The sequence below is a fragment of the Microtus oregoni genome, unplaced genomic scaffold (assembly GCF_018167655.1).
Source record: "Microtus oregoni isolate MIOR12 unplaced genomic scaffold, Mior012 000001F_ref0000356, whole genome shotgun sequence".
Lineage (NCBI taxonomy): Eukaryota > Metazoa > Chordata > Mammalia > Rodentia > Cricetidae > Microtus > Microtus oregoni.
In genome coordinates, this window is record NW_024543060.1 from 67,360,608 (window position 1) to 67,379,011 (window position 18,404).

Here is an 18,404-nt window from a genome sequence, read left to right on the forward strand (position 1 = left end):
CAGAAAGGCACACACACAGACACACACATACATACATATACATACACACACACACACACACACACATATATATATATAATGATTTGTTTGTGGATGAAATAGTATAACAGATTTGCTTTATAAAGTGACAATTGGTGTGAGATACAGATGCACAAATAATGTGATACTGTTGTTTGTGGGAGCTGGGGTTTGGGTTAATGCAGATTCTTTATCTGACTTCCCCTAGTTACAGCCCTGCCCTCACCCCATGGTACCGGTGAGCAAACCGAGGGCCCTGTGTATAGTAGGAAAGCACTCTACCACTAAGCCAAACCTAGCCCAAGTTTTGCCTGCCCCTAACCAATGTCCTACTGAAACATTGAAAGGATGGTAGATAATTCCGAGAATGAAAGTATCAGCCAGTCATGGTTGTACGTGCTTCTAAACTGATTGCTCTGGGGATTAAGAATGGCAAGCTCTAGGCTAACCAGGGCTACACAATGAGGTCCCATGTCAACAAAAAACCTGGTCCTGGGAAATGGCTCCATGGTTAAGAACACTTCCTGCTCTTGAGGAGGATCAGCGTTTGGTTTCCAGCACCCACAATGGTTGGTACACAACCCCCTGCAACCAACCTCAGTTCCAGGGGAATCTACTGTCATTTTCTGGCCTCTTCAGGCATCCTTATGCAAGCTCACACATACACAAATGAGAGAGAGAGAGAGAGAGAGAGAGAGAGAGAGAGAGAGAGAGATAGGATGATAGTGGTAGTTGAGAGTTCTATATCTGAATTAGTAGGAAGCAGAATGAAATGGGGGAAGAGAGAGAGAGAGAGAGAGAGAGAGAGAGAGAGAGAGCAGAGACAGAGAGAAAGGAAGTTTTTAAAAAAATCTATACACACTTTGGGGAGAGCTGTAATACAATGGCAGTAGCAGATCTGGCAAGTAGGTTCTGCTTGCAGGAGAGGCAAGGGCACCAGGCTTTTGCCAAAGCTGACACAGAAGGTGAGTTCCACAGGATATTAATATACACTGCACCAGAAACAATTTTTTGGGGGGGGGGTTGGTTTTAGAATTGTGGGCTCAACAGAGCTCCAAGGAAACCTTGCTGCAAGATGCTGGTTGTGGAACACAGCTGCATGTGTGGTTTCCATGGCTACTGTGGTGGTACATAGAATTTTTCATCCACAGAAAGCCTTTAAGACCTTGCCACTCACCCCCTGGGTTAGTTAAACAAAAACTTAGGAAATCTAATGAGAAGAGAACCTGAGCTTTGGAAGGGGTTATTGAGGGAGTGAGACATGTTTAATATTCATGAGGTATGTGTGTAGAAGGAGCAGCGGGGCTGCATCCCACCACCCGGCTAGCTTTACCCGAAATAATTACACAGAAACTATGTTCTTTTAAACATCACTTGGCCCATTAGCTCTAGCCTCTTACTGGCTAATTCTCACATCTTGATTAACTCATTTCTAATAATCTGTGTAGCACCACGATGTCGTGGCTTACCGGGAAGGATTCTAGCCTGCTTCCATCTCAGAGAGGAGAGCTATGGAGACTGACTTCCTGCCTTCTTCCCAGCATCCTATTCAGTCTATTCTGCCTATCTAAATTCTGCCCTATCAGGCCAAGCAGCTTTCTTTATTAATTAACCAATGAAAGCAACAGATAGACAGATGACCCTCCTCCATCATGTGTGTATAGACTTGACTGTGGGGCCTTGGGGCAATGGCTTGGTAGTCAAGGCTAGGATTTTCCAGAACACGGTCCAAGCTTAGCCATTTCATGGCTATGGATTTTGTGTAAACATTTTTAGCCTGTTGGCCTCAGCTTCCTATGGACCTCAGCTTCCTAGCTTGGAAATAAAAATGAATACTATGGGATAGTATTCTGCAAATTCAAAGCACGGTCCAGAGGGAAACCTGTAACCTTCCTGATAGATAAACAACCCTTGATGTATCCAGATGTAACCTTCCCAATAGATATACAACCCTTGATGTATCCAGAGATGGAGGATGTACATGGAGGGGACAGATCTAGGGGAGAGAAGAGATTAGAAACTCCCCTAAGAAAGTACCTATGCCTTAAAATGAGTTCCTAAGTGGGCTGGTCTAGCCAGTCCCTCACGTATAAGCTTTTCTAAAGTACTCCATCTTTCTTCCTGCCTACCTAAATGAATTCTTCTCTGAGATGCTCAGTAAAAAACATACCTTGTGCTGAAGGTCACTGAGATTTGCTTCAAAATATGAGGTCCTAGACAGCACGTATATCCACTTTTCTTTCTCGCCAAGGTGTTCTAGACAGTTTTGGGGATAGGGTTGATGGGTAAGGTGCGGGGAAGGGCACTGGTGTCCTTCAGCTTAGAGTTCTTACCTCGGTCTGGACCATGTGAACTCTGTGAAGTCTTAGGTCATGCACTGCTCCAAAAATGTCCACAGAGTCCTTGGAATCCAACTGCTGGAGGATCCGGTCCAAGGCAACAAATGTCCCAGTTCTGCCCACACCAGCACTGGAGAGAAGCAAAAAGAAGATGGGTCCTCTGATATAATTCCCCTTCTATGACTAGATCACTAGACTTTGGCTATCTTCCTTCTCTCTCTCAAATTATAGGAGGATACATGAACCTTTCTTTCCACAGACAGGTTCTCTATCAAAGATAATCTAGAGCCCCCATGACTACCTAGAGCACCTATGTCTACCTAGTGCTCCCATGTCTACCTAGAACCCTCATTGTCTACCTAGAACCCCCATGCCTACCTAGAACCCCATGTCTACCTAGAGCCCCTGTGGTCTACCTAGAACCCTCATGGCTACCTAGAGCTCCCATGACTACTTAGAGCCCCCATGGTACCTAGAACCCTTATGTCTACCTAGAACCCTCATGTCCACCTAGAGCCTCCATGTCTATTTAGAGCACTCCCATGTCTACCTAAAGCCCCTGTGACTACCTAGAGCCCCATGGTCTACCTAGAGCACCCCCATGTCTACCTAGAGTCTGCATGTCTACCTAGAACCCTCATGATCTACCTGGAGCTCCCGTGGTCTACCTAGAGCCCCTGTTTCTACCTAGAGCTCCCATGTTCTACCTAGAGCCCCCATGGTCTACATAAAGCCCCCATGGTCTACCTCTTCCCACTTCCTTCTAACCCCCACCTAGCCTCATGTTGGTACATATCAAGCCCATGCCTATTTTTAGAATTTTCCTCCATACCTGCAAATCCAAATGGAACATTTTATGTTTTGAACATTTACTAAAATGCTTGATACTACATATTCTTTTGCCAAGTTCTCTACTCAATATTGAGTATTGTTTTGAGATTTATCCATTGATGATACAGAACTAATTTCATCTCTCTCTCATTTGCTGTTCTTTTTTGACTCATTGTTTACTTTCTTTTGTTTTAGTTTTTGAGGAAGAGCCTTGCTATAAAATCATGGTCTTCCTGCCTTAGTCTTCCAAGTGTTGGGCTCACAGGCACATGCAACCATACTTGGCTTAATTTCAACATTTTTTTTTAACTATTTGTGACAAACCACTGCCAGTCCACTCTGTGCTGGAGAGTAAGATCATTTTTAGTTGCCTGCTAAGAATCATGTCGCAGTGAACATCTACATGGCAATTGCTCAGCAGGTGGTAGCTAAAATGGCTACTGGTGGCTTGGTTATAAGGTATGAATAACTTGCTGGACATTGCTAAATTGCTTCTTAACACGGGACTCTTGATGCTGTGCAATTTGATGATACCAAGACGAATTTGGTTTTATTCAACCCAGACAGAATTAGAGCCAGTATATAGCTCTCATGCCTGTCTTTCACTTACACACACACACACACACACGCACACACACACACACACACACACACACAAACATACACACACATATATACATATACATATACATATACATATACATATACATATACATATACACACACACCTTCATAAGGGCTTTCTAGGGCCCATAAGAAATCCCTTTTCATTCTCCATTCACACCATGCTTTAGGTGTGTTATACACATGCCAAGGTTTCTGTACCAAAGTTACCTTTATCTTTAAAGCTATAGCAATCCATGTAAGCTTCCACATAATACTTGCCAAGCAAAGACCAGTGATGGCACCTCCACCAGTAAGTGAACGCCAACTCCTCCCTCTGGTTATTAAGACCAGTGAGACTTGTGACTGAGTAACATATCTAAATTTCCTCACTTTCGTCTTAAAAACTCAACTGTGAGTATATCCATCATTGACCACGGCACCCATTCCCACTACACTGTTCTGCTATTTCTAAATAAGCACCAATATTCTTTTCTTTTTCTTCCTTCCTTCCTTTCTCTCTTTCTTTTAGTTCTTTGAGACAGGGTTTCTCTGTGTGGCCTTGGCTATCCTGAAATTTGCTCTGTAGATCAGGCTGTCCTCGAACTCACAGAGATCCGCCTGTCTCTGCTTTCTAAGTGCTGGGACTAAAGACGTGTGCTACTACTGCCTGGCTCAATGTCTTTTGTAGACACCCCCTCTGGTTATTTTGGCTGGCAACGAACACATTTATAAGATAGAGAACAGTTCTCCAATGTTTCTGGAAAGAAATGCTTGCCATTGTTCAGAAAGCAGGAGACCCCCAAGTGTTTTCGATACTCATTAAAGCATTGAGGTTCAAAGACATATAAAAGTAGGGTTCCTAGGGTGTGGGGTTGCTGGGGAGGAATTAACACACTTGACATTTCTTTTACTGTGGCAATTCTCTGCTCTTTCTTTATTAGTGCCTTTCAGTTAGAGCTATCAAAGCGTGCTGCAAACATTAATTAGTGAAACACCAGGCTGCCCAGAGAGAGAACGCTGGTTCGTTAAGTTGATTTTAAGGACACATGAACTGAAGCAAAAAAAAAAAAAAGGCAAGAGAGAAAAAGAAATTTAAAAGAAAAAATTGACTCTAGACATCTGGAGTGTGTTAGCTAGGTCCTTTTGCCTGTCCCTTGTCTTCCTTCCTCCACATGAGGACATAGTTTTCTGTTGGAGGGTATACGTGGCTTCAGAGACAAGGTCCCTATAAGACCAAGATGTCTGTGGTTTGGTCTTGAAGCTTCTATAATTGTGAAAGGAAAATTTCTGTTGTTTATAAATTGCCAATGAAGGGCCCAGGGCATGGCAAACACAGGCCTGAGCATGGCAAACACAGGCCCGGGAATGACAAACACAGGTCCTAACTTGGCAAACATGGTACTGACAGGCTTTGCCTTTTACCCTCCTCCCCCTTGCTAAACCTTTAGATTACATTCCTAAAGCTGGTCACCAAGGTCTAGTCTCTTATTTTGCCATTGACTCATTCCTGAGGCTGACCAAGGTCCAGGAATCAAAATTGATTCTTTTGACTATCCTCATTAAAATACCCATCAGAACTTATCAATGCGCCCTAGCTCATTCTAACACAGACCTACCCTTTATTCCCTTTAAAATTCACACCCTGTAAAGCCGTTTGCTGCCATTTCTGCCTGATTCAGATTCAGCCATCTTGTCTCTTTACCTTGCTTAATAAAGGATCTCTTTGTGTAGGAAATCGGGGTTTGGGTGTGATCTGTGCCTAATCCAGGCTCCAGAGGGGAGCACCCCACAATACTGAGTCCTTTCACTGAGTCCTTTTACCTGATCTGAAGTATTTTGTCCTAGCATCGCCAGTGGATGTGAACATGCTACTAGACCCCGAGGGGAGTCTGGGGCAGTGATATCAATAGGTGGAGAAGGCTCCTTCAAGGGGAGGAGCGAGAACGCTAACTCAAGGAGGTAAAAACAGCAGGAAACCACAGAAAACACCCTGTCTCCAAAACAAAACAAAATAGCAGAAAGCAAGAAGAAGTCTGTGCAATAGACTCAGAAAGAAAAATAGTGTGTTTCCTCCTCTATTCAGGACCTAGATGGAAAATTACATGAGGTGCCTTGAAAGGGAAATACTCTCACAGTTTTCGGGCATTTGAACACTGGGTCCCAGTTAGTGGTGCCCTTTGAGTAGGTTTAGAAGGTGTGGCCTTACTGGCAGAAGTATGTCACTTTGAGTATCTATAGTCATGCCCACTTCCTGTCTTCTCTCTGCTTCTTGCTTGCAGTTCAACAGGTAAGCTCAGCTGGCATCTCCAGTCACATGCTACTGTTGGCTGCCATATTGTTTCTGCCACAATGGACGTGAAACCTCTGCAACTGTAAGCCCAAAGAAACTCTTTCTCCCGTAAGGTGCCTTGTTCATGGTGTCTTCATCAAAGCAATGGAAAAGTAACTAATACATTGTGTGTGTGTGTGTGTGTGTGTGTGTGTGTGTGTAATGAAACTAGAAAGGGGGCCATGAGAGGGGAGACAGTGATCTCAAGGAGGGAGAAGGCAATGAAATACTTATGACATGAAAACAGAGGGGGTAAGAGGGGAACCCATCAGAGGAAGGCAAGATATATGGGGGAGGACTGTGGGGGAGGAGAACATACAAAAATAAAGTATAAGGACATATATGTATGAAAATGTGATAATGAAACCTATTGGTATGCACGGTAATCTGAAAAAAATTAATTTAAAAATTTGGAAGCAAGCAAAGCAAAAGAATAAGCTTGTAGAGTCAACTTCTGGGCTAGAACGGGAGAGGAAATGAGCCAGACGTTGGGCTGAAGGTGAGACAGGACCATGATGGAGGGCGTGGAAGTCACTTAAGGATCCTATAGCTCATGCAGTAGGAAAAAGAACAAGAAGAGAGCGAGGGGGAGAACAAAGTGGGAGGTGAGGAAAATGGAAAGGGAGAAGCTGTGAAGAAGAATGAGGTTAGAAGAGGAGGAGAACACGAGGCACTCGCTGGGGGGAGGTAGCCCGGCTGGCTTGGAGATCCCCCATGGGCCATGCACCCTTCGCATTGCTGTGGACTCTTACTGACATCGCCCCCCTACCCCTGCCACCTCTTCCATTGCTTCTACCTGCAGTGCACTACTGTGGGCCCCGCCCCCGGGCTTCTGTTGATGTAGTCTCTGACTGTTCTCACAAACTGGATCAGGGACTGGGTGGTCTCTGGCACTCCATGGTCTGGCCATACTGTGTAGTGAAAGTGACGGATGAGTCTGTGTGCGTCCAGCTGTTCCTCCTGCAGGAGTGGAGAGCAGACGATGAGAGGGACGGCTGAGGGAAACACAAGGACTCCGACAATTGTGCCGCACACAACTTTTCATGGTCTGAAACTACAGGCTACGAGTCAGGAAAAGCAGGATTCAGAGTCTCCCCTATGTAAGCTGAGTTGTTTCTTTCATTCCGTCCCTCTTCCCTTCCTGCCTCCCTCCTCCCCTCCCCCTTTTCCTTCCTCCCTCCTCCCTCCTTTCCTCCTTCCCTTTCTTCCTCTCTTCTTCGCTCCCATTCTTTTTCCTGAGATAGGGTCTCTTGTAGCCCAAGCTTGCCCCAAGCTATCCATGTATTTGAGAATGACTTTGAACTTCTTGCCTCCACCTCCCAAATGCTGGGATTCCAAATATATAACCACAGTACCTGGCTTCTAAGTTGGGTTTTAAAATGAAGTCAAGCAAACTAACATACACTGCAAATCTTAAATTCCCTGATGGTCCACTCGGGTAGCACGGATTCTGAGACCATCTGCAAGATGAGATCCCCATAGTAGAGAGAGTCCTGGTCTGCTGGCCAGTAATGGTCACACTTCACCTAGAAGAGAACAGAGAGGAAAAAATAAGTCTGGAAACATGACAGCAAGGCCATCTTCACTCTCCCTCAAATCCCTGAGTTAGGGATCCAGGACCAGCTGCTAAAACTACTTGATCATTTACTTTCTATTAATCTGCTCATGACCAGTGATAAAGTCAGGATGTTCTTCCAAGGGATAGCAAGAAACTGCCCCCGCCCCCAGCATGAACCATCCCCACTTTCAGATTCATTCACCTTTAGGACAGCTTAAGGGTTTTTTTTGTTTTTGCTTTTCTTTTTTTTTTCTCAATGATTTCCTCGGTGTCCTGGTCCCACCAACCAATATAAACAACTTAAAATTTCTTCTGTTTGCACTTGGGGCCCTAACTCAGTGGCAGAGAGGCCTTGCCTCACAAGGCCTGGGATTCCTTCCCCAAGAATTTCAAGGAGAAGGGGAAAACTGTTCTGTCAGAAGAAAGACCTAGCCAAACATAGGAAGGCATCGTTTTCTGGTCCAGTGATGTTCAAATTTTTATCACTTTCCTTACCTGGGTCCGATGACAGAGGCCTTTGAGGAGTTAGAACTTGCATCTGAACTTGTGCTTATGTGCACAGAGATGAGGAAGGAGATTCTGAGTATTTGTTTTTATATTCTGCACAGTGATGTGGGATTTCCCTCTGTATGCTGTGAATACCATTGGTGAATAAAGAAACTGCCTTGGCCTGTTGATAAGCTAAAATTTAGGTAGGTGGGGAAAACTAAACTGAATGCTGGGAGAAAAAAAGGCAGAGTCAGGAGAGAAGCCATGGAGCTGCTGGAGACAGATGCTGGAAACTTTACCCAGTAAGCCACAGCCACGTGGCAATATACAGATTAATAGAAATGGGTTAAATTAATATAAGAGTTAGCCAATAAAGAACTAGATCTAATGGGCTAAACAGTGATTTAATTAATACAGTTTCTGTGTGATTATTTTGGGTCTAAGCTAGCTAGGTGAGGTGGCCGAAAACAACAAGCAGCCCTCTGTATAACAGAACAGATTAATTAAAATTGATATATTTTATAAGATACATATTCATTGGCTATCAGTATATATTTGTATTTCTGTATATAGACTTGGGTATCAAAACAATGAACATAACTCTTATTTTATTTTATGGTGAGGTAGGCAGATATCGCTACATATGTGTATTGAATTTCTATTTACATGGATATGTAATATGTTTACATGAATAAGTATTCTAGCCATTTCATCAATATTTATGTAAATATCATCTAGTAAGGTTAGTCTTGTGGAGAAAGACATAGGTCCCAGTCTAGGCAGGATGATGGAAGACAGTCTGGAAATCCCGCATACACATATTAAGCTCTTTACCTTCAGTCTTTTAATCCTAAATGTAGCCATATAAAATAAAAGAGTATAAATGGGGATTATAAATATATAAGGTTTTAATAATAGTTCAGATAGATATTTTACTCCATGTCTGCCAGTACAGCCCCAAATACTTCTCTCCTGGGAGGTTCCTCTTCTCTGAGGGTGGCTCTCCTACCCACACTCTGAAGGACAGAGCACGGGGTCAGGCATTCTCCCCACTCATGTTTACTTCCGACTCTCACAGACTTCACAGTTTGAACGAAATGTCTGACCAAGAGTTTAAAAAAGGATCCACATTGTTTTTATCATCAAGTGGCTTAATTCCCTAACAGAGTTCCCCCAGGGTGTCTTCTTGGGTTTGTGGGTGGAACTTTGGATGGGGAAGGAGGATAGAATTCCATCAGAAGAACAGCAGAGGGCAAAGCCAGGGAGGCAAGAAAACTGTCTACTCACTCGGCCTTTCTCAACACACTGGGTCACCATGACGATATTGTGAACATTTTGTTCCCACGCCATTTTCCAGAAGTCGTCCTTGGTGCCAGGAAGCGGTCCCTGTGTGGCGATATATTCTCTTCTAAAGTTGTTACCCTGCGATAAGTTTACAATGCAGAGAGTCAGAAACAATGGGCTCTTCAGAACTGTAAACAAAGAGCTAGCTCACATATTAGAAGGTGTGGGGATCTCTGCCAGGCCCCGGAGAATAGGATATGAGCACAGTTGTCAAGGCTTGGGAGTGGGAAGGACAAAGGAGAGAGCATTGGGCCATTGTTTACAGCCACGGTCCCCTTAATAGGCTGGGTCTGTGTCAAGGCGAATGGAAGATTCCAGCCCCAACAGAGAAAACCATTTTACTTTTGTGTGTGTGTCCCTGTGTATGTGTCTATGCATACCCATGTGTGTGTCCATGTATGCCTTTGTGTGTGTGTGTGTGTGTATGTATGTGTACCTGTGTGTATGTGTCTGTGTGTGCCTTTATGTGTGATTGTGTATATAATTAATGTTTCTGTGTCTATATGTACCTATGTGTGTGTGTGGCTTTGTTTGTGTATTTAGTGGTTGTGTGTATGTGTGTGTGTGTGTGAACTGTTCAAAGAACAGTTACTCTTTTTGGATAATCGACATTACACTAATTTGGAAAGAGGTATCATACAAAGAACACTTAATGGAAAATGAGCCATTCATGCCCTGAGCTTCTCCCAGAGGATGCACAGTAGGTCTGGACGTTCACTGCTTTGACTTCATCCTTACCATAGTGACCTAGATATTCCCACTAATTCCTTCTTCCCTTTGGCACTCCAGAATTAGTTCTAAGTCTTAGTGGAAGCTCATTTCTCGTTGCCTTTGTTCAAGCTCTCTATATTACATTGGTTCTGCCATCCACAACCCAGCCACCCACACACTGCTTCTCAGCCTGGCTAATCTTTATTTATCCTTAGCACCTTGTCTGCCTGACTGAAGTCATCTTTCATCTTCCTCTCTATCTGCTGGCATTCTCCTCCTCCGTGTTCTGTGGTACCTTCTAATCTCTTGCTACTCAGTGTGGTCCTCAGGCTAGCGGGGATGGGATCACACAGGGGTCATTAGAAGTGCAAAGTAGCAGTTCTACCTGTCTCTGACAGATAGAACAGACGGTGTTGAAGTGTGAGTGGTGTTGATGGTCTTTCGTGTAGGAGACACTGCTCTGGCGTGGTAAGCATGACATTGCCCTGTGACTCTTTAAGGTTGCGACTATCCAACAATTCTCTTAGAGACATAATCCCTTTATATATCTCAGTGTTTGGATTATAGTTATCACTCAATTGATTAGCACTTACTGAATGTATAGACAATAATGAGGTATTTTCCCAATTTTTTTGGAAAAGGAATTAGGGGCTCAGTGAGGTGACAGAACTAACTGTGTCACAGAGCCAGCCAGGGACAGAAGTGGAATTCAGATCAGATCTAGGTGTATTTTTTTGACCTTTAAAGCCGCCCTTTTTTGGTGTATGTGGGAGGTTGGCAAGATGTAAGTCGGTATCAGAGCCCAGAAGTTAGTACAACTTTGAAGTGTGTATGTGTGTCTCGCAAAAGTCCAAGAAGCAAGAGATTGGCCCTTTTGGCATGGTGGTCTTACCCATAGGGGCCATCTTCCTTGAGCAACACTAATCTTCCTTATCTCAGGGCCACAAAAAGGAAACAATCTTTGAACACGCATCCTGGGTTTGTGAGAATTGCACCTGACCTTGGCCGTTGTGAAAAACAGCGATCGAAGGGAGCAACCTGTATTTTATGGCAAGTGAACATGGTCTTTTAAATCTCGCAACTTGTTTCTAGGGAGAATAGTAGGGAGGCTTTGAAGGCGTCGCATGTCCTACATAACCATCATCAGCTTCATCCTGGGCATGACGACACGGGAGTTCACTTACGGGGATGTAACTGGCGTTGATGTAGTCAGAGCACGGGTCATCATCTACGTTGGACAGCTTCACCCTTGAGGTATCATCTGCAAGGAGATTGATTGAATGATTTGCTGCTACCTGGGATGATAGTCCCATGTGGGCAATGTGGTATTAGATTGCCTGACCTCTGATCCCCACAGCAGCCCCAAGAGAAGTGTTCCCATCTCTGTTTACTAAGTTGGGGCTCTGACATGGTAACTGACTCGGGGCATGTGATGTAGGTGGCACATAAACAAAGGATGCAGGAAACAATGGGAAGCCCCATATGGCTTCCTTTGCAACATTAACACCCTTGCTCCATGCAACAGCCAGCTCTCTTTCACTTCTGGAATGAATACCAGCAGGAAAACCGCCTTTGATGGCTCTACCCGATAGGGTAGGCTGCTCTTCTTAAAAATTGCTGACTATCCAGGACAGGCTCCAAAACCACAGAGAAACCCTGTCTCGAAAAACCAAAAAAAAAAAAAAAAAAAAAAAAAAAAAAATTGCTGACTAAAGATTGTGAGGTGAACCCAAGTGTGTCCGTCAGAGCCCTGCTCTTAACTTTGGTCATGCTCTGAGCCTCCGAGGAGAAAGAGTAAGAGTCGCAAAGAGAAATGCCAACTGGGACTCTCAGAACCAGAGTTTAAAATGGCCATTACCCTTGTGAGAGAAGCGCCTGAGCACTGGGGACATTTCTTATTAAAGTCTTTAGAGCCTGAGAGTATGCATATCTAGCTAATCGGCATACACACACACACACACACACACACACATGCACACACACGCATACACACACACGCATGCACACACACGCATGCACACACACGTATACACACACACGCGCACACGCATGCACGCACATGGTTCTTATGTAAGAGCACCACTAAGTTCCAACACAAAACTTACAGGGCAATATGTTGTTGTAGCGATTTTTCCCTCTATTCTCAGGCAAGAGAGCAATGTCACATGACTGGTTTCGACCCACGTCTTTTAAGTCCTGTTAGATTTAGAAAAAAGTTTGCAAGTGGAGATTATAAAATAAAACAAGGCAACTCATACAACCCCAGAGACACATAAAGAAGTGTACCCGAGTTACAGTTTACGGAACACTGGCATTCCGTATGCATGGGATCCGGTCCTTTTCACAACCCTACATGAGAGGGTTCTTAGTACTATCTTAATACTATCCTACAGATGCGGCTTAGAGGCCATAAATACCACGCTCCAGGACACGCATATAGCAAAACTGATATGCAAAGCCCCAGTACTCTTTTCCAAACTACTTTTCCCCTCAGACATGCTGAGTAATGGGCAGTATCACATTGAAATGTGTTCATTCTTTCTCACTGATCAGAAAGCACTGAGTTTGCCGTGCGTTTCCAACTCAAACCAGCCTCCGAGAACAGGTGGAATTCTGTTCAAGGGGCCCGGCACAGACACAGGAGTGCTCTCCTGAGACCAAAGGCATCCCAACTGTGACTTCACAGTCACATTGAAGAGGGAATGCTGCAGGTGGGTGCAGAGGCTTCCCGGGCCTGCACGGTACCTCATATTCCTTGGACAGAAGGTAGTTGGAGTCAGCCTGCAGTTTCATGAAATGCCCTTCGAACTGATTTATCTTTATGGGGCTGTAATTCAAAACAAAGCAAGAGGAGAAGAAGTTACTGAAGGAATGGGCTCTCACCAGGCTGAGCTGTATTTCAAAAGCGAATTAATTAATACGTTTTCTCTTACCAAGAGGTTTTCCGGTTGCTGTGAGATAGATAAAAAAAGAAAGAGGGGCCTTGTTAGCAAATCTCACAGAATACCATTTTTCAGTAAACTGGGCAAAGGAAGCTTTGGCACTTACCCTTTCTGGCCCAGGTTCAAGTGGACAGACAAAGGCCCATCCCTGTGAATGCTCAGGCGGGCAGACGGCCTTTCTCGGCCATGGCTGAAACATAGCACACAGATTTTTTTATTCTAATTGTGTTACTTGGCTTGTGCAATGTCCCCCATTTACGGTAAAGCTATGCACACTTGTGCAAATGTGAAACTTTCAGATTCCATGGAAGTCTGCACTCATCTGACATCTCTTTGGGGGAGGAAGAGGAGATGGGAACAATATGACGTCACCTTGCCCACTCAGGAACCTATCTCCAGAATAATGGAAAGATGTCTCCTGATGTTTGGTCATAATCATTTGCCACACTCAATAAAACTTTCCTTAAGAAAGTCCCCTAAGCCAGAAAACTTCAGATGCCAGATATGGTTGTAAGGGAGAATACAAGGAACACAAGGGGTTTTTTTTGTTTTTGTTTTTTTAAATTAGTGACAGAAAAGGGCCCCATTCAGGAAAGTATTCGTTTTAGTTCTTCCTGAAATTAGGATAGCTGGTGAATCCCATGATGTTCATGCCAGCCGTACTTTCTAGGGCGTTTCAGAAACGCATGCAGACAGTTTGGAAAAGTCTGTCTTCATGAGGTTATGTACCCCAACTGTTTTGTCTGTGCAAAAGGATTCTGGTCCATATTTAAATAGATCTACTGATGGCCTCTCATCAATGAGGGCCCGGTGCATCAGTGGTTTGTAGGAAACCTGGAGAGGCATGAGTCTCAGATTCAGTTTGACTCTTGTTCTTACTAAGGAAACTACGGGTGATTTAACCTGGAGAAATGAAACTAGTTTGCCCGTTCAGACTAAAGGGCATTTTTAGCAGTCTCTCTATGTTTGGGAGCCAGATCGCTAAGGGCTTCTTCACACTTACTTAGTCTTCTGTCTGCAGATGAAGAAGGCGACGAGGGCCACCAGCATGCCAATTAGAAACAGGCCAGCGCTCACACCTTCAATAACGCCAAACAAGGGCTCTGTGATAATCCAGAGGGAAACGACAAATAAAAGGAGAGGGGATTAGTGGTAAGGCACCAATCTGACAGCTATGAGAGCTGTCTTCCTAAGTAACATCGCCATTCGTGCCGTTCAAGAGGCCCACAGTGCGGTATTGACGACCCCAAAGCCATGAGCAGGCAGGTGGGGTGAAAGAGCCGTTGCCTACATCCTGTGATAGGCAGGTTGGTTCCAGAGTAAAAGTTCATCAACTCTGGGAGCAGATAATGTATATATTCTCTTTTATGCATTAATTAATTCTTTGTGGATTTCCTATCTTGCATCCAGATCCCACTCATCTCCCCATTCCCTTGCCTCCTCCCTCTGCCCTTGCAACCTCCCCTCTTAAGATAAAACTTAAAAAAGACCATCAAAAACCAAAACAACCAACCAAACAAGAGAAAGAAGAAGAGGAGGAGGAAGAGGAAGAACAGAAGAAAGAAGAGGAGGAGGAGGAAGAAGAAGAGGAAGAGGAAGAGGAGGAGGAAGACAAAGATGATGATTTTCTTACAGAAGCTGTCATGTGGCCCGGTGAGTCACACAGTAGACCCTTTAGTTCATACATCTTTACTTGAAAGTGTTCATTGCTATGAATCATTGGTCTGTTTTTCCTTTGGAAAGTCTTCCTATTTTGCTTCTCCTGTTTAGTTTTGGGAGCTCCACTCTTAAACATTAGATCTGTTTATTCTATATTGATTTACATTGCTCATCCAATCAACACAGACATTTTCCTTTAATGCATTTATGATTCTGCTTTGAATATTTGCTGAGCGTTTTTTTTTATTGGACTACATAAATTTTCCGTTCCAACATAATAGTTCAAATCAGAAAGAATCGTGTTTGCAAAGTCTCTACTCAACAGTAAATTTCAGCCAGGCACATCCAAATCCTCTTAGCTGGCTTCTGATCCTTCTTTGGCCCAGGATGAAGGAGGTTATCCTCATATTTGCCAGAAACAGAGAGGAAGGGCTGTGAGGTTGGACTATCCTTTATCGCTCGCGCAGGAGGAGAGACCAACACAATGTGCCCAGACCAAAAGTCTGAGCCTGCAGCACACCAGACAAGGAAAGCTGGGATGTGATGGAGTCAAAGAACAAGACCATGGGAGTCATGCAATTTTCATGACAGTGGAGAAAATCAGAGACAGGGCAGTGCTGAGACCGCAGGCTTAGATGGGAGATGCCTGGATACCAGCTGAACATGATTGAGCACGTTACTTAACCTCTTGGTACCACAGGTTCTTACATTTAAAATGCAGGTGACAAACTGCAGGAACTGTACTCCGGAGAGTGCAAAACCAAAGGGGTGACTGGCAAGTGTCACTCACCATGGCCACCCATGCTGTCCCCCAAACTTGCTACACAGGTTTCCTCCAAACATTTATGCAAAGCCTTTCAAATTTACATTTTAATTTTTTAAAATTATTATTGTTACTTTGCTGGGGATTGGACTTGGGGGATCCTTCCATGTACTAGGCAAGAACTCTGCCTCTGAGCTACAGGTGAGTGATGACACACTGACCTCTAAATTAACATTATTTTTTTATTTTTTAAAATAAAAAAAATTGTAATTACATTTACTTATTTATTTATTGTGTGTGTGCATGGGTGTGCCCTGGTGTGAATGTGGAGGTCAGAGGACACCTTGCAAGAGTTGGTTCTCTCCTTTCCTATGTGGGTTCTGGGAGATCAAACTCAGGCAGTCAGGCTTGGAGGCAAGTAACTTTACCTACTGAGCCATTTCACCGGCCCAAGAGTGCAGTGATATTTCATTTGTATTTTAAAAAATAAAGCTTGCCTTGAAGTTCAGAGAGTAAAAACAGCAACACCCACCAGCCTTACAGACCAGGCAGTGGTGACACACACCTTTAATCCCAGTAGCTACACTAGCTTGCCAGAGAAACCGGGCGGTAGTGGTGCATGCGTTTAATCCCTGCCCTAAAGAGGATTATGAAATGGGAGGAGACAGCTCTCACACACAGTCTCATTCTGCGATTCCTGGAGGCAGGATAGCTATTTTGGACTGAGGTAGAGGTAAGAGCCAGTGACTGGCTGTTTTGCTTTACTGAACCCCAATTTCGATCTCTGGGACAATTTTTATTAATTGTGCTACACAAGACTTTAATGTAGGGGCTGGAGAGATGGCTCAGTGGTTAAGAGCATTGCCTGCTCTTCCAAAGTCCTGAGTTCAATTCCCAGCAACCACATGGTGGCTCACAACCATCTGTAAAGTGGTCTGGTGCCCTCTTCTGGCCTTCAGGCATACAGACAGAATACTGTATACATAATAAATAAATAAATATTAAAAAAAGACTTTAATGTATAAGAAAACAACAAACAGAAGGAAAACAAAAATCACCTTTAACCTCTATTTTTGGATATCATAATTAAAAATTAATACTTAGTGTTTTTCTTCCCCACTTTTTTTACATGCACACTTGCCCCTAGTGTTTATGGGCGATTGCTTCCATGACCCATACCTAAATGTTGGCGTATTATTCCATAAAAACTCGCATACCCTCTGTTTGATGTAGGACACCTCTGGATTAACTGACAACGCTCATACAATGTGCATGCTGTGTCAGCCGGTGGTAGACTATTTTAAAGAACAATGGCACGAAAAGAAAGTGTCTTTATAATTGGCACAAACATATTTGTTTCTTGATTTTTTTTTTCTGGGCTCCAACAGTATTGAACGTGCGGCTACAGAGAACCATCCCCATATGTGTATTTTTGTTAAGGTCTGCAAGAAGTCTCACGATAGGCCACCAGTCATGTATGCAGTCAGTACGAGCATTTATTGATATCACCAACATGCTGGGGTCTACCCATCTGACAGGGTTGTGCATGACCACCTCCAGAGAAGCTCACAGGCTCCTTTCAAGCGGGGCTAGGGAAGTTCTAGGAAGGAGAGATTAGTCTGGGGGCTGATTGGTGGGTTTAAGCAACAAATTCCCAGGATTGGCAGGTGGCTGTTGGGGTTAAGGACTTTCCAGCGGCAGGGTAGGGAAGGTTAGTTTTAGCTAGCAGAAGGCTGTGGGCACGCCTGCTGATTGTTTGCCCCTGAGATGTGGCTTTCCTGAGAACTGCTTGCTCAACTCCAGCCCCCTCCAGTAAACCAAAGGAAGGCCTTGTCCCTGGCAGTGGCTATTAGAAACCTGTCATGGCTTTGGTGTGGCTCCCTGGCCCTCTCTGTCCGACCTACAACAGACAGCCCTTTGGGTTGGCTTACATTGTGACGTGTGTAAGCTCTTAGTACTGGTGTTTCTCATTCTCTTAACACTTCATTTTTAGTGGAAAAACAGCATGTGCTTCCTCCTTCTTTTAAGATTTATCTCCCTCCAGTCTGTTCTGTAGAACTGGTGTCGTCCCTCTGATCCACGTCAATCCATGGTCACGTGGAGATTAAAATCCAAGGGAAAATAAATACCAGCCACCATCAGGCAAGTCACCATCCTCCCCACTAAAGGCTCTTGTAGATGATTTGGTAACCGGGGAAGGCATGCGTGGGCGGAGAGGAGCCTTACCTGACTTGGTGGTGATAGGCAAGGAGAAAAACGTGTCTGAATAGAGGGGCTTTGTGAATTCTTTCAAGTCCTCGTCAAATAGCTGCGTAAAGGCCCGGATGCTGATTCTGAAAGAAAACACGTTTATTTATCCAGCGACTGAGCGGCGCAGGATGGACCGAAAACTGAGTTCAAGGGGAAACAGGATCGGTAGGTGGTTGTCCGGTGTGCAGGGTGAGATGAACTATGGAGCCAGACAGGCGTGGATTCATGCAACCATTCACTGGTTTGGTCATCAAATTCTTATTGAGTCCCTGCAGTGTGCAGGTCACTTTCTAGGAGTCAGGGATCATAAGAGGACTAAAGCAAAACTCTTACCACCCTGAAAACTTCAGTCCTGTGGAGGAAGTCATACAGCACGTTTATAGATACAATGTGTCTGATGTTAACGAATACCAAGAAAAGAAAATGGAATTCTTAAGAAAAGAAGCAGAAACAGAAGGAGGAGAAGGAAGAAGAAGAAGAGGAAGAGGAAGAAGAAGAAGAGGAGGAGGAGGAGGAGAGGAGAAGGAGGAGGAGGAGGAGAAGAGGAGAAGGAAAAGAAGTAGAA

General features: G+C 44.2%; 1 protein-coding gene across 1 annotated transcript in view; it reads right to left on the reverse strand.

Annotated features, from left to right (window-relative positions):
• The window catches only part of Ptprb (protein tyrosine phosphatase receptor type B), an 88,107-nt gene that overhangs the window by 13,086 nt on the left and 56,617 nt on the right, over positions 1-18,404 (reverse strand). Inside the window, exons 20-30 of the mRNA XM_041665071.1 lie at positions 17,816-17,922; positions 14,171-14,270; positions 13,274-13,357; positions 13,159-13,176; positions 12,971-13,052; positions 12,331-12,421; positions 11,410-11,486; positions 9,458-9,592; positions 7,527-7,649; positions 6,920-7,083; positions 2,352-2,487 (exon numbers count right to left, since the gene is read on the reverse strand). Coding sequence (XP_041521005.1) covers positions 2,352-2,487; positions 6,920-7,083; positions 7,527-7,649; positions 9,458-9,592; positions 11,410-11,486; positions 12,331-12,421; positions 12,971-13,052; positions 13,159-13,176; positions 13,274-13,357; positions 14,171-14,270; positions 17,816-17,922 — 1,117 coding nt within the window. The remainder of the gene's footprint in view (positions 1-2,351; positions 2,488-6,919; positions 7,084-7,526; positions 7,650-9,457; positions 9,593-11,409; positions 11,487-12,330; positions 12,422-12,970; positions 13,053-13,158; positions 13,177-13,273; positions 13,358-14,170; positions 14,271-17,815; positions 17,923-18,404) is intronic.